This window comes from Astatotilapia calliptera, chromosome 16, assembly GCF_900246225.1.
Source record: "Astatotilapia calliptera chromosome 16, fAstCal1.2, whole genome shotgun sequence".
NCBI classification, from domain to species: Eukaryota; Metazoa; Chordata; class Actinopteri; order Cichliformes; family Cichlidae; genus Astatotilapia; species Astatotilapia calliptera.
The window spans coordinates 2,144,812-2,159,742 of NC_039317.1; the positions used below are offsets into that span (position 1 = coordinate 2,144,812).

At 43.4% G+C, this 14,931-nt stretch overlaps 1 protein-coding gene across 3 annotated transcripts in view; it reads left to right on the top strand.

Annotated features, from left to right (window-relative positions):
• Positions 1 to 14,931, top strand: part of parp4 (poly (ADP-ribose) polymerase family, member 4) — a 38,233-nt gene that overhangs the window by 20,246 nt on the left and 3,056 nt on the right. For 2 of the 3 annotated variants that reach the window (XM_026143982.1, XM_026143981.1), the window contains 10 exons: positions 1,619 to 1,806; positions 2,515 to 2,614; positions 2,729 to 2,896; positions 7,920 to 8,000; positions 8,131 to 8,211; positions 11,766 to 11,861; positions 11,954 to 12,085; positions 12,317 to 12,364; positions 12,677 to 14,121; positions 14,211 to 14,280. In XM_026143982.1, the coding sequence (XP_025999767.1) occupies positions 1,619 to 1,806; positions 2,515 to 2,614; positions 2,729 to 2,896; positions 7,920 to 8,000; positions 8,131 to 8,211; positions 11,766 to 11,861; positions 11,954 to 12,085; positions 12,317 to 12,364; positions 12,677 to 14,121; positions 14,211 to 14,280 (2,409 nt within the window). The remainder of the gene's footprint in view (positions 1 to 1,618; positions 1,807 to 2,514; positions 2,615 to 2,728; positions 2,897 to 7,919; positions 8,001 to 8,130; positions 8,212 to 11,765; positions 11,862 to 11,953; positions 12,086 to 12,316; positions 12,365 to 12,676; positions 14,122 to 14,210; positions 14,281 to 14,931) is intronic. The other variant, XM_026143983.1, reaches the window with a different exon arrangement.

Sequence of the window (14,931 nt, forward strand, 5' to 3'; positions counted from 1 at the left end):
ATGAACAGTCACTGTTTCAGCAGGTAGTGACAAAATGCCTCGGTTACTCACAACAGCTTCACAATTAGTAACTACAGGGACGGCTGACAGTGAACTAACAGTCTCCAGGCCCACTGGCCCAGAGAAACCCACAGTGGACGGGTTAGACAAAACCTTTCTCTCTACTTTCAGCTGGCTTAGCATTGCTAGTGAGTGGGGAAGAAACGGCCTTCATCTTGTTAATAGCAAGTGGTGTTACAACTATGGTGGAGTCTGAGTTACTTTGTCTGCTGACTCAGCAGACGTTGAAGGAGTTAGAAAAGATGGGGTAGGGTGCCGATGGCGAGGAAGCCTTCTTCCCTGAAGTGGAGGGTCCAACAAGTGAGCAGCAAACGACGGTGGGGAAACTGTCCGCCTATGAAGAAAAACCAGGCAACAAGAGCTCCCAGGGAGGCAGCCGCATCCTCCTCGCCCGGACCGCCCAAACCAAACGGCTCAAAGCTGGAACTTGCCCTCAGCACGGTTACAATTCGAATTATTTTCTTAATGTCCAAAAAGCTCACTACACACTACCCGTGTGTGACGTGAAGGACGGGATTTATTTATAGTGAGTGGAAAAAACAACATGTACAAATGCAGCACTGTGGCTCCCGTGGCGATTCCTCTGCGAGTCCGACACACGTGTCCATAAACAGTGAGGAGGTGACAACTCCAAAACCCGATTGCGCTCCGTGGTTTCCCCTCGAGACGACACTACCGACTCCTGGTGGCACAAAACACACACAGCTCAGCAGGAAACCCACAGTAGTGATGTCGTTCACATAAACGCTCATCAACGGAGGTACTTTACAGGTTTGGAATAGACTGGAGCTCCGCCCCCTTCTTAAAAAGGACTCTCTTGATGAGGCCATCAGCTGCAGCTGCTAACGAGCGGCAGGTGTCGCAGTCCCTTCAGTGGCCCAAAGTACCCCGGAGCGCGTATGACCACACACACAGGGAGGAGGAGGAAAACCACCAAAAACACAACATATAAAATAAACATACAAAAAATGCATTAGCTTACTTAGACCCAGGCCATGACAGTAACCTCCACTAAAGCTGTTTCTGTGCTGTGATGAGCTCTGAAACTAATGGTGGACATTGGCCTTTATTACAGTTTGTTCCATGTTTTTGCTTTTATGACTCCAGTAACACGTCAAAAGATTTTGCAACTTCCCCACAGACAAAGAAATGATCAGTTTCTATGGTGGGTTCATGTGAACAGTGAAAGACAGCAATGAGGAAAAGCATCTAGAAAAATGCATTTGAAAAACGTTACACATTCATTTTCATGAAGGAAAAAGTATTTGATCCTCTGGTGATCACAGAGGTCAGGCGTGTCGTGCAGTTGCAGGTTTTGCACACATCTCAGTTTGTCCCGCTCATGTTTGCAGATCCTCTCCAAGTCAGAAATGTTTTGTGGCTGATGAACTAAAACCTTCGGCTCCCTCCACAGATTTTCTATGTATAGCTTCTATTATAATGTGACTGTGTTGTATTAGTGAATATATTTTGATGTTAATGGCACTGGTAATGTTGTGTTTAAAGCCAAACTCAACAGAGAGTTTTGAACAAGCTCGATTCTTCTCTTTCCTATTAGCACTCCGCTCCATTAGGGGGAGGCACTGAGCTGTGGCGCCCCCTGCGAGCGCTCAGCCTGCTGCCTCCATCGCGCGGCATCAGGAACCTGCTGCTGCTGTCGGACGGCCACATCCAGAACACCGAGCTCACCTTGAAGCTGCTCAGAGACGATGCTCAGCACAGTCGCCTCTTCACCTGTGGCCTCAGGTCTGAAAAGGGTTCTGAGTGGGAAAATAATAATAATAATAATGGAGTGGATTTATACAGCGCTTTTCAAGGCACCCAAAGCGCTTTACAATGCCACTATTCATTCACTCTCACATTCACACACTGGTGGAGGCAAGCTACGGTTGTAGCCACAGATGCCCCCAGGGCATCATCTATACACATCTATACACTGTGTAGCAGCCTTGTGTTTAAATAGTTGCCCTGTGAAGTTATTCTCTAAGCTAAGTTGTACACAAGTACAGGATGTCATTTGAGAGTTGTTGTTTTTTTAAGTGTTACACAGCTGTGTCGTCCTACAGCTGTGGTCACAAGTTTACATCCATTTATCATGAACATGATCGTCATGGTAACAGTAGGCTTTCATGATTTCTCTGAACTGCTCTTTTTCCAAGATTATTATACAGTTTACATCTTTAATGAGCTTAAAAAACAAGAAGTGGGTACACAGTTTGTAAACGTTTGCCCACAGCTGTATACTGTCGCATTAAAGTGTGTCCTGCTGTTTAAACGGTACAGTCACCAGTAAGAGACGTGAATTTACAAAGCACAAGGCCTGAATAACAACATTAACAACACGGATCATTGTAATGGACGCTGTGATGCTCTGCACACTGAGCTTCTTCTTGATTTGATCCATTTGATCTTTTAAATATGTATAAAGTATATCTATGTGTCTGATGATTTTAGCACAATGGCCAACCAACACATGCTGAGAGCCCTGGCTCAAGCAGGGGGCGGAGCCTATGAGTTCTTCGACACAAAAACCAAACACAACTGGACAGAGAAGGTGAGCGCTCATGTCATACATAAGCAGCTGTTAATTGTTGTTATTCAGTTGTTGACTCGTTATAAGAAGATCATAAATAACATCCAAAATTTTCTCTGTCTGTTTTGTTTACAGGTGGCCTGTCAGCTGAAGCGTATGGCATCTCCTGGCTGCAGTTCAGTGTCTGTCAAGTGGCAGCAGTTCAGCCCAACAAGTCCACCTCTGCAGGCTCCCAAGCAGCTGCATGCTCTGTTCAATGACTGTCACACTCTGGTTTATGGCTTTGTGCCACACTGTACTCAGGTAAGCTGCTTCTCTACTCTCTGAACACAGCCCTGCCTTTTCCTTCTTTTCTGTCTTTTAGAATAGAAAAGAATAGAATTCAACTTTATTGTCATTGCACATATCATGAAATGCAGTTTGCATCCATGCAGAAGTGCTTTAGCCATGATATAGGTATATTACAAAATATATATCAGCAATAATAAAGATATATTACAAAAATGGGTCTATTATGGGTGTGTTACAGTGTACACGGTATGAAGGTATGTTATGAATATGCAATAACTATAAGGCTGTAGTAGGGCTGTGCGACATGACAAAAATCTAATATCCCGTTATAAGACATTTATCGTCCTGACAACGGTATAAATCACAAAAATTTAATATTTTCTGTAAATTCTGTGAATCTCGAACAACTTTACTTGTGTGAAGCTTTTCCAGCTGGGCGTCCTTTACTTGGACTCCAGTGTTTTAACCGATGCATGAAACTATACAGGTCGCCCTGCAGTGGAATGAACCCGCCCCCGACCTTACACACACTACACAGACATCACATGGGGATACAAGTCGGAGAACGGTTGCATTACAGGAAAACACTGAAATGTACACTACAATGGGAAAGTACAAGAGGAAAAAAAGAGACCTCTGCTCATGCTGGGCTACAGGAGGACAGCATGAGAACAGGAAACAAAAACTCCTCTGCACAGAAAAGCACATAAATGTCCACAGTACAACATTATGGAGCACGTGACCAGCAACAGGGTTGGGTAGGGGATAAGGAGTTCACCCAGGCAACACAGCAGCCATCCTGCCACTGCGCCGACTCTCCAGCGCGGGCCCAGACCCGCCTCGTGTTCCCAGGAGGCAACAAGCATCGAAGGCGTTGGAAGGGGAGGGGGATGTGTGAGTGCTTATCAGTGTAAGTGTATGTGTGTGCGTGTCCATAGTTCAGCTGAGACAGTGTCCTTCGCCCTATCAGGCTAAGTAAACCCAGCCAACCCAGGTTCCTTGCATAGAGTGGGAAGAACAGTCAAAACAGTCGTTATCAGGGAGTTTTTGTTCGGCTCCAGCCTTTAGACATAAGTTGTAACGGACACCATTTTCTTTCAAAGTTTGAGTCCAAAGTTTATTTTTTAGCACCTGACGGCTCTTTTTTTTCTTAAGTGCACAAACCTCCACCTCTGGTCTTGCCGGAGTCATCTGCTAACCTGTCGGCTCGATGTGTGTAGCGTCCTGCTAACTCAGTAGCATATTGTCCGGGCAGCTGTTGTTCAGCCAACCTCCGGTGTTCTGGAGATCTCTGGGATGAGTCGGAGATCGGCGATAAAACTGTTGGAGTTATGAGTCCAAATGTCCAGAAGGTCTTGTCTGCTGTAGGTCAGCAACGCACAGCAATTCTGGATGAAGAATCCGGTCAAAAATGGATTAAAACAACCCGCTAAAAGGCAGATTCTGGAGGGACACTGAGCCTCGTGTTGTTCATGTGACGCCATCTTACATTTAGAAATGTACAAAGTACGTTTTGCTGCTGCTAAAAATGTCCATGTAACAAGTGAGAATATGATCGGCAGTGTTGTGATTTGCTGTGTGGCAGACAGGATTGGACCCAAACGCAGAACTCACAGACACCAGGGTGAACTGAAAGAGGCAGCTTTATCTTGGCTAAAGTGGAAACACTGACGTCGGACAAGGACTATCAAAATAAAACAGGAAACACAGAGCGAAACTCAGACTCAGGACACACAAGCTTAACAAGGAGACTTTTTTGTTGGTTTGTTTGTTTTTATGAGATGTTTTGATTTGATAAGTATCTGAGGCTGAGACCCCGATGCTGTAAAACATGATTGCTGGGCTTCATTTCTGTATCCAACTGTAGTTCTAAGATTAGCTGTTTACTAGCTAATGTTGTTCATGAGACTCATCTCACCTTGGTAATATAAATATAATATGGTGAATATATTAAAGTTATCATTTTCACCATTATTAGTTATTACAGCAGTGAGCTTGAACTGTGCCAAACGCTGAGCCTCAGTAAAGATTCAAGTTGCAGTTATTTATATTTCCTGTCTCCTTAAATCTTCACTCAAAGACAAGTAAGTATCTGTGACAGTGTGTATACAGATGTATTATATATAAGAGACAAATATTGTTCGTTTAATATGTTGGCATTACTAAATTTGGCTCAATGCTTACATATATGTGTAAAAAGCAAATGTACGAGCTGTGATAACTGTGTCTGATAGAATGAAGAGTAGACTGATATATGAAATATTCCTTTATTGGGTGAGAAAATCAGACCATGTCATAACTGCTGTAAGTCACACAGAATAGACATCAGAGCCTTAAACAGGCTGACGTCTGCTAAATGGGTCAAACTGGGCAGGAAGTCTACAAACACATAACATCCTTATAGAATATGATGTAACACTATAGATCAACTTAGCTCAGAATATATAAAGCATATAAACAATTACAGCAATATGATGCAACAAACACAGCAGCTACTGATCCAAAATACTCAAAGCTTCATAGAACTGAAACCAACATTTATTTTAGCTCCATTCTGCTGCTGATACATACTTTAGGTTTCTGAACATTAAACTTGTTGCTGCCTTTCATAGTGTGTAACTTGAAGGCCCTGAGTACTCTGAGTACTTTCTCCCACACTGGAAACACTGGGATGATCACATTATTTGAACATTACCTAATAAGACTGATTCAGCACAGACAGTTATGTTAAACTTTCCTAGCAGTCCTTCACAAACAGGGAACAGTCTGTCTATTCTCTCCATCTGTCAGCTGCTGCTGGCTCTTCCTCCTCCTCTTCCTCACACACTGCTGAGTTTGTCCTGGTGGATCATCAGGGGTGCAAAGCCTCACAGATGATGTGCAGCAGTGGCTCCCTCAGTCTGTCCTCACTCTGGACACTTGCAGTCGTCACACATGGAAATCAAATGTGTGATAAGCTGCAGGATTCAAACACAAGTGTAACTTATAAACACATGTTCATACTTTTATTCCACAATCAGAGAGAAAGAAACAGAGAGAGAGAGTGCAGGACAGACAGACAGGTGACAGTCTCAGGTGTACACACTGCTACACAACAGCACCAGAGAAGCAGGATTTAGTGTTTGTGTTATTACGAGTGTAAACAAGAAGAGTTCCAGATGGTGCAGTGGACACATGTGTGACTGCTGTGATTAAAGCATCTTTCTTTCAGCTTAACGAGTGAACCGTCAGCTCGTTCAAACACACGTTAAAGTGCGTTTGGCTCGACACCACCGAACAGAGGCAGCAATATAACACAGCTAACATTAACAGTGCAGTGAATCCTGCTTGTGCCGTGATGTTCAGGACTGCAAACCGAGCAGCATCACTGACTTTCAGCTTGTTGTGTTTGTGGATATATGACTGACTTTAATTATCCACAAAATCATCACATTCTCTGTAGGATTAAGGTCGACTATTGAACGGCGTATATTTTAAAGTAAAGGTTTTAAAACCAAGTTAGTACAAACGTCGCTAATATCACACAACTTTCCCGACATGTGACCAACAGTAATGTTTTAATGTTCTTCATTATTAAACATTCGCACATAAATAAGTGGCATAAGCTGTGTCCCAAAACGTAGGCTGCATCCTCCTGAGGCTGCATTTGTAGACCTTTTAACATCACAGCGACGCAGCAAAGGCTGTCCGAATTCGTAGACCCCTCTGAATCTGGCCGACAAATGCGTCCTCCTTTTCCCCAGATTTCAAGAATGGGTCGGTGTATCCTTCGTGGCCTGCCATATCCCAGAATTCATAGCGCCGCCCAGCCAATTCAAGTTTCCAACAATGGCTTAACACTGTAGTGTTTGCTGTACAGGGTATCGAGGAATGCTCAGACCTCTGCATTGGAGAGACCAAACAGCAACTTCATAACGCACGCTACAACACAGAAGAGCCACCGCCACGGGACAAGACTCGGCGGTCCATCTGCATCTAAAGGTCAAAGGTCACTCTTTGAGGATGCCAGTGTTCACGTTTTGGACAGAGAAGACAGATGGTTTGAAAGAGGAGTGAAAGAAGCTATTTACATCCACTGTGAGCGACCAGCTTTGAACAGAGGGCGGGGCTTATGAAACCAACTGTCTGCCATCTATAATCCAGTTTGAGATCCTTCCCAGACGCCTTAACGCCCACTCACATCCTGGGCCATCTGACCTCAGGAAATCACATGATAGGGTGGGGCCAGGTTTCACAATGAGCTCACCCGAAACTCTGGCTGATTGTGACCCACACCTGCTTTCACACCTTGGCTCATGTGATTAGAGGATCATCAGGGGGTCCTTTTGTCCCTCTGTGGGGGGAAACTCCCACTAGGTTTATATCTGGGACTCTCCACCATTTGACCTTAGAACTGAAGAAGCTTCTCGGATGAGAGGTGAAACGTCTTCAAGTAACTTAAAGTAGTCCAGACGCTTTTCTTTGCAAGCTCCTTTGACTACGATGACCTGGATGACTGAGAACCTTCACAGACATTGGAAGTGGATCTTTAACTTATTCCCAGTACCTAATTTCACTCTGTCACTATTCTATGGATAATCCAAATTGCCACTAGGTGTGAATGTGAGTGTGAATGGTTGTCTGTCCCTGTGTGTTGGCCCTGCGACAGACTGGCGACCTGTCCAGGGTGTACCCCGCCTTTCGCCCTATGACAGCTGGGATAGGCTCCAGCGCCCCCCGCGACCCTGAAAAGGATAAGCGGAAGCGAATGGATGGATGGATGGATGGATGGACTATTCTTTGGTTAGTAATGCTTTGGTTGAAACTTCAGGCATAGTTATATTTCTACCAGCTGAACAGTAACTGCGAGTGGCCTGAGGGGAGCAACAAATGAGTTAACACTAATCTGCATCAGTGTGACTGCTGACTTAGAAACTGTGAAGAGCAAAATATTTGAACTTTATTTTAATTTGCAGTCTCTGGCTTTTTGACCTGATTAAAGAGTTACAGCACAACACCGTTAGACAATAATGATAATGCCGTTGTTTTAACACAGGCGACTCTACTGGGAAATCTGAGTGGTCAGGAGCTCAAAACAATGGTGTCAACCAGCGAGCTGCAGAAAACAAAGGGCACAGTAAGAACGCACACTGACACTCAACAGTAGCTGCTGTATGAGCATACATCTCACTTGTTAAGCCTGGAATCCTCACGCAGGCTGACTGCCATCACAGGACAGTGAGGTAATTGTTATGTCATGTGTTTAGTTTCTTCACAAGCTCACCGCGAGGGCCGTCATCAGGGATTATGAAGACGGGAACCTGGACACCAGTGAAGCTGAACACGAGGTACTTTGCAGATAAGTGAGACCAAAGATTGAAATTTACAGTAGTTGTTGTTGTTTTACTGATATATATATATTTTGTTGTTCTTCAAATTTTTCTTCCAGTTCAGTTTAGTTTCAAAATCCTTATTACAATAAATACAGCTGTGGTCAAAGGTTTACTCATCATGGACATATGTTCGTACTATTTCGTACTACATTGTGAACTGTTAATCATTTCTTATAGCATATTTTAGTGATGCTGTAAAATGATGTTATGCTTATCTTTACCAGCCTATAAAGTTGTGTTTGATAGCACTGATTAGATTGACCAGTAGAAGAACAGAAAAGAACTCAGTGAAGAAGAATTGTAGATTTGGACACATTGGGAAGGTCTCTTGCAGCCATTTCTAAACAACTACAGATTCCAGCACCATCAGTTCAGGTGAACATTATTATTCAGATGTGTCACCACTCTGCCAAGGTCTGGAAGAAGACACAACCCCTCAGATGAGAGGAAGTTTGTAAGGATGTTCAGGAACAACCCAACAAAGCTCCAGCCTGCCAGAAACTGGAAATGATATCCGATTCAGTAATTTAGGTCAGGATCGGACCGATACTGTATATTGGATTGGTCCCTAGTAGAACGTACATATATTTGTTTAGAAATGTAGAGAGTTAAAGTAAAAAGCAGTCAGAAAATAAACTACTGATAAACTAGTACTTGGAGCAGGGCGATATGACCAAAAATATTTATCACCATATACATTTGAAAATTTGCAATAACGATATAACTGACGATATAATTGACACGAGACGAAACACTTTAAAACTCCACAACTTTATTAGTGCAAAAAAAACCCATCAATGTATTTTCACTTAAACAAGCAGCTGTTTTTATCTGCATTAAAGTTATATAAAAATGTAACAGTGCAAATTCCTCGCTGACAGTTTAACCAAAAGGCATTTCCGATGGAAACTGAACGACACATCCTCAGCATAACCATGTATAACATCCACAACACTTAAAAAGAGGTTAAACACACACAATACGGTAACATTATGTTGAAGCACAGTACACATCACTCCGCGAGGCTCCGCCTACGATAGCCGTAATGCTCCGACCAGTGTTGCCAACTTAGCGACTTTGTCACTATACTTAGCGAGTTTTCAGACCCCTTAGCGACTTTTTTTTCTAAAAAGTGACTAGCGACAAATCTGGTGACTTTTTCTGTTGTTATTGGAGACTTATTTATGACGACAGATGATGTGCAGATCGATCCTGAAATATCGATTCCTCCGATACCAATCGTTTATGTTCTAGAATCGATTCTCACATTAAAATATCGATATTTTAGTACTTTATAGTAAATTTGTAGTTTATCATGAACAGGAACACATTGGAAAGAAACGATAACATTTGGATTGTCTATGTTTGGAAGGAACTATTTTCCCTTCCGCCTTTCATAGTCATGTGTGAAACACGGCTGTATAAATGTGTGGCAGCCTCTGGCGTGCGCACTCACAACAATGGCTGAGTGTAATTGGAGTCGTGTGGACGTATTTTACCTCCACAGGCAGCCAAGACGCGGTTTGCGATACATGTGGCAAGAAAGTGAAGTGTTGTGGCAACATTAACCTCGTCAAACACCTCAGAGTAAATCACATCACAGAATATGATGAGCGCATGTTGAGGTGAACTGAAGAGGAGGACAGGGACAGGTGCTGGTAGGGCGAGACAGACGTCTCTCACGGAGTCCTTTAGTGCTGCAGGCAGGCAACGTGTTCAAATAGCACAACTTCAGTTTTTTATTTCTATATGATGAACTCTGCATTATTAAGTGATAAGAACAAGTAATCTGATGTTCTGTAATCATTATGACGCTATAATTTGAGATACAATAAATAAAATAAGTTTTTGTACAAAGTATCGGATCAGTATCGTCGATACCACCCTGAATATTACTTGGTATCGGATCAGAAAGGCAATCAGTGGTATCGCACATCACTAATGAACACTTTTTGACGTGAAAGCACGTATCGCTCTTCTCAACAAGCAGCGGTGCTGCCGTGGGCACCTCGCCCATGCCAAAGCGCTCACGGGCGGAGGATAGTGCTCCCCCCGCTGCTATCAGGGCGGGAGACGTTCACACCTGTGCGTCCAAACTGCAAATGAATCGCGCATGAGCGAAGCCGCTGCTCCCGCACTGACTGTAACGCAGTCAGTTCTTCTTTTATTGTTATGCTGTTTTGTGGATCAGGTTTAAAACTACTTAAACACACACACACACACACACACACACACACACACACACACACACTGTAACTCCACCAGAGTGCCTATCTTGGGTCACTTTTGCCGGTCCAAGCCCGGGTAAAGGAGCAGGGTTGGAATTGTGACATTAAAAAAAACAATAATTGCTAAAAGAAATTTAATTTGTAGTTCTAAATAAATTTTTTACTCACTTTATGTCCACGATGTTATTTTTCTCTCCAACACTGTAGGTTACAATTACATTAGCATTATGCAAATTAAGTGATGACGTCATTTGGCAACTTCTAGCGACTTTTAGGACAGCCAATAACGATTTTCCTTACTGAGGAGTTGGCAACACTGGCTCCAATAATCCATCAAGCGGTGCGGCTTCGTAGCTTAGCAAAGTCGTACTGAAACATCTGACAGATTTTCGAGCGCCGTGCACATAAAATCGTTCCGAGGTCAGTAAACACAACCAGAGTTCATACATAAGGCACACGGGATTATAAGGGGCTCTGTCGACTTTCAGAAAAATCAAAGGATTGATTTTAAGTGCGCCGTATTTTCCAAACAACACGGTAATAACGACGGCCCGCTAGCATGCGCTACCAAAAATAGTGCTTTGTTGTGTATCTGAGGGACGAAAGCCAAACCAGTTCCACACCAGTGAAGCTGCAGCATTTTTACAAACCAGTTCAGGTTCATCAGTTTCATTCAACGATCCGCTTTCGCCCTTCTCGTTCTCTGTTGCCGCCGTGCTTCTTCCACCATGTGCGTATGAAAACAAAGGCACTGCGCATGCGCGTTTCACCCATATTCTATCACGATATTTAATTTTCTTATCATTGCCCAACATTACACCGGTGTTACCGTGAACGGTATGATACGGCCCAGCCCTACTAGTACTGATACCTAAAAATCGTACTTCATTACAGTAACAAAGTATTTGTACTTACTTCTTACTTACTTCCCACCTTAGGGGGATATTATTACATGACGGATCAGCCGGTACTTGGCCAGGGACCCACCAGGTGCCTGTCATGGGCCTGTCAGGAATAAGGCAGCCTGTATAAGTGGCTGTATCTGTACAACAGCTTATCTCTGGCCTAAATGATGTCAAGCAGCAGGACAATGATCCCATTCGTTCCCACTGCTGTCCAAACTGACAGAAGTTGGCTTAGGCTCTCTAGTTAACAGTGCTGGGATTGTTTAACAATACATTCCTCATGGATATCTTCAGAGGTGACGACAGGCTGATTGTTAGCATACCTGGGTGGGCTGTGAGGGAGAAACTCTGGAAACTGACTTTTTTACTTTTACAGGGTAAGAAAGCAGAGTTGAAGTCCTTCATCATCGAGTTAAGCAAAGAGTTTTCCATCCTGTCTCAGTTTACCAGCTTCGTGGCCATTGAGGAACGGGTTTGTCAAATCAGCCTTTTTCACATTTACAGTTTGTTTTCCATTCTTTTAGCTTTTTTATCAAATATTTATTTAACTGATCTTATTTTTAGGACTCAGAGCAACCACAGCCTGGTTTTACAGACATCCCCAAGCTGATTGCAGAGGAAGATGTGGACTTCCTTCCCTACATTAACTGGATTTCTCCCGAGGATGATGAAGACCTAATAGAGGCATACTCTTTGGTATGAATTTTTTAAACTGTTGTTCATACATGACTAGTCCTCATGCGCATAAACTGGAGCTGTAGTTTTGCCAAAGATTTTGTTTCAGCGGCCGAGGGAGCAACACATCTGTGTTCCTGTCCTTTACTAAACATGTGATCATCATGTCATTGATCGTACTGACTGTGTTGCTGCTGCAATCTTCACAAATGCTGACGTTTATGATTTCATGCTTTTGTCTTGCTGCTGCAGGAGGAAGATTGCGGCTTTGATTTGTTTGAGATTTGTGGTTCACTCACGGTTAGTCCCCTTACACTAAGACGCTGATGCTGCACATTCAGTAAAACAAATTCAAGAAATTTAACAAATATATGGAACAATAATCAATTCAGTTCAATTTCAGAAATATCTAAATGGCATGTAGCAGATGTCCTGCAGGCAAACAAACTATGTGATTCTTTTGTTGAGTTAATGTTGATGTAGAACTTTTCTTATATTGTGAAACCTGTCAAAATACATTACCAACAGTATTTCTGATAGAATTCATCTCAACACATTTAGAGGTTTGTAGAGTCGGAGTTTAAATTTCTGCTTATTTCTCTCCTTTCATAGAGTCCCGACTCCTCTCCTCCAGCTCCACCTCCTTCTTCTTTTAAGGAGCTTGCTTCAGACGATGTTCCCCACCTTTCTTTTCTTGGACATCCGGCTCCCCCTCCGCCTCCTTCTTTTAAGGAGGGTGCTTCAATGTATTCTTTTTCTGGACACCCGGCTCCCCCTCCGCCTCCTTCTTTTATGAAGCGTGCTTCAGACGATGTTCCCCACCTTTCTTTTCTTGGACACTCGGCTCCCCCTCCGCCTCCTTCTTTTAAGGGGGGTGCTTCAGACGATGTTCCCCTCCTTTCTTTTTCTAGACCTCCGCCTCCTTCTTTTATGAAGCGTGCTTCAGAGGGTGTTTCAAGACTTATTCCACAAGGACTGTCCATCCCTTCTTCATTTTGTGGTTACTATCCTCGTAGTCAATCCATGGATTCATTTTCATTTGGCATTTCATCATCATCAGACAGTCAGGCAGTGAAGGACATCGATATTCCAATTCAGAGCTGTAGCACTCAGATTAGCAGGTCATCACTCCACACTCAAGGTTACACTTCAGCGATGAGTAATCGGGTACTGAGTGCACTTGATTCTGTGTCTGATGAGGAAGAACAGAGTTCATCTGTTGAAGGCGTTTCTTACAGGGCCTGTAAAAAGCCTAAAAAATACAAAGACGGAGCAGCCAGGCGTCCGTCTTTCAGCCGTCTTTCTTGTAGTTCTTTCTTTGAAGTCAGAGAACAACTTCCTGAGACGTCAGCTCCAGTGGATTTAGAGCACCAAGCAAAACCTCACCTCCAAATATATGGTCAGGCAGGGAAAAGACCCGAGTTTAAGAGTAAAGTCTTTCCTGAGAAGTCCTATTTGTCTCCCGAATTGTGCGGCCTCAGCACAAATGGGAGTCTTCCTGACACTGCTCCTGCAGCAGTACCGTCTCAGATGGTTGTTGAATCTGATGAAACGGCTCCTCTGTTTGTTGCACAGACTGCCAGAGACAGAGGGCCGTATTTTGGGTCAGCTAAGTTTACTTCCAGTGGCTTTCACTCTCAGTTAGGTAGCTCAAGCTCCACCTATGATGGTGCTCCGGGATATACAGTGGTTCCTGTGACGTCAGCTCCATCAGATTTAGAGCACCAACCAAAACCGGACTTGTGCTTACGATCATTAAGGCGGATAAGGGGAAGACCCTGCGGGAGAACAACTTCTTATCTTGCGTCCTCTTTATCTCCCACCTGTTCCGACAAAGATGTTCCTGTAAGCCCTGCAAGGGCTCCTGAGAAGGCCGCTCAGCTTCATCGCAGAGGAAGGGCTCCCTCTTATAGTTTATCCAAAGTTAAGAGTGCATCACAACCTCACCATGAACTTGAAGCTCAGAGCAATGTTCGACAAAGAACGCGCGTCATAGCTTTCGTCGCTGGCCATCAGGATCTCCCGACTAACCCTGTCCTGCGTCATCAGTCAGCTGCGTGAGTCTCTGAACATTTCTACACACATTCTGTTTGTTAACTATGAGAAGTGTTTGTCTAACAGATGGAAATGACTGTATGTTAACTAGACCGAATGCAGCAGAATCTCCTGAAGCGCTGAAGCTCAAATGGATGAAGATCTTCCAGATGCAACATTCAGTGAGCTTTTTGTGGTTTTATAGTCTTGGGTTCACTTAAGCAAACATAGCTGTTTATCACTCGGACAAAGCAACAGCTTCCTTTGGCTCTCTGACAGGTTAAAACTGCGAAGGAAGCTTAATTTTTTTACTGAATCACTTGTTAACATCTGTTTTATTTCTATGGGACTTGTCATTGTTAGGGTCATGGGTGGGTGGAGCCTATTCCAGCTGTCATGGGGCGAAAGGCGGAGTAGACCCTGGAGAGACTGCTAGTGTATTGCAAGGCTAACACAGAGAATTTAACCTCCTAGGACCTGGCGTCCACATGTGGACATCATATTCTGGGTTGTCTAGACCAAAATACAAAATTTTGGTAAAAACAAAGAATCACATAATTATTTGTTTTTACATTCATCAGGTTCAATCAGCCCAAATAACGAGAAGAGAAATAAAAAATGCCGTGTAAGAGTTCAGGTCTTACGAGGTTAAACATAACTGTCAGGTTAGGCTCAGACTAGGGTTTTAGTCTGTGTGATATTAACAGAGCATGCAAACATCCGTTGTTTTGAAACTTTAAGCTACATTTCAGAGTTTTATGATAGGAATATGTAAAGAAAGCTTCCAGTGATGCCCCTCTGCCTCCTTGTAGACACACCTGTCGTATCAATTT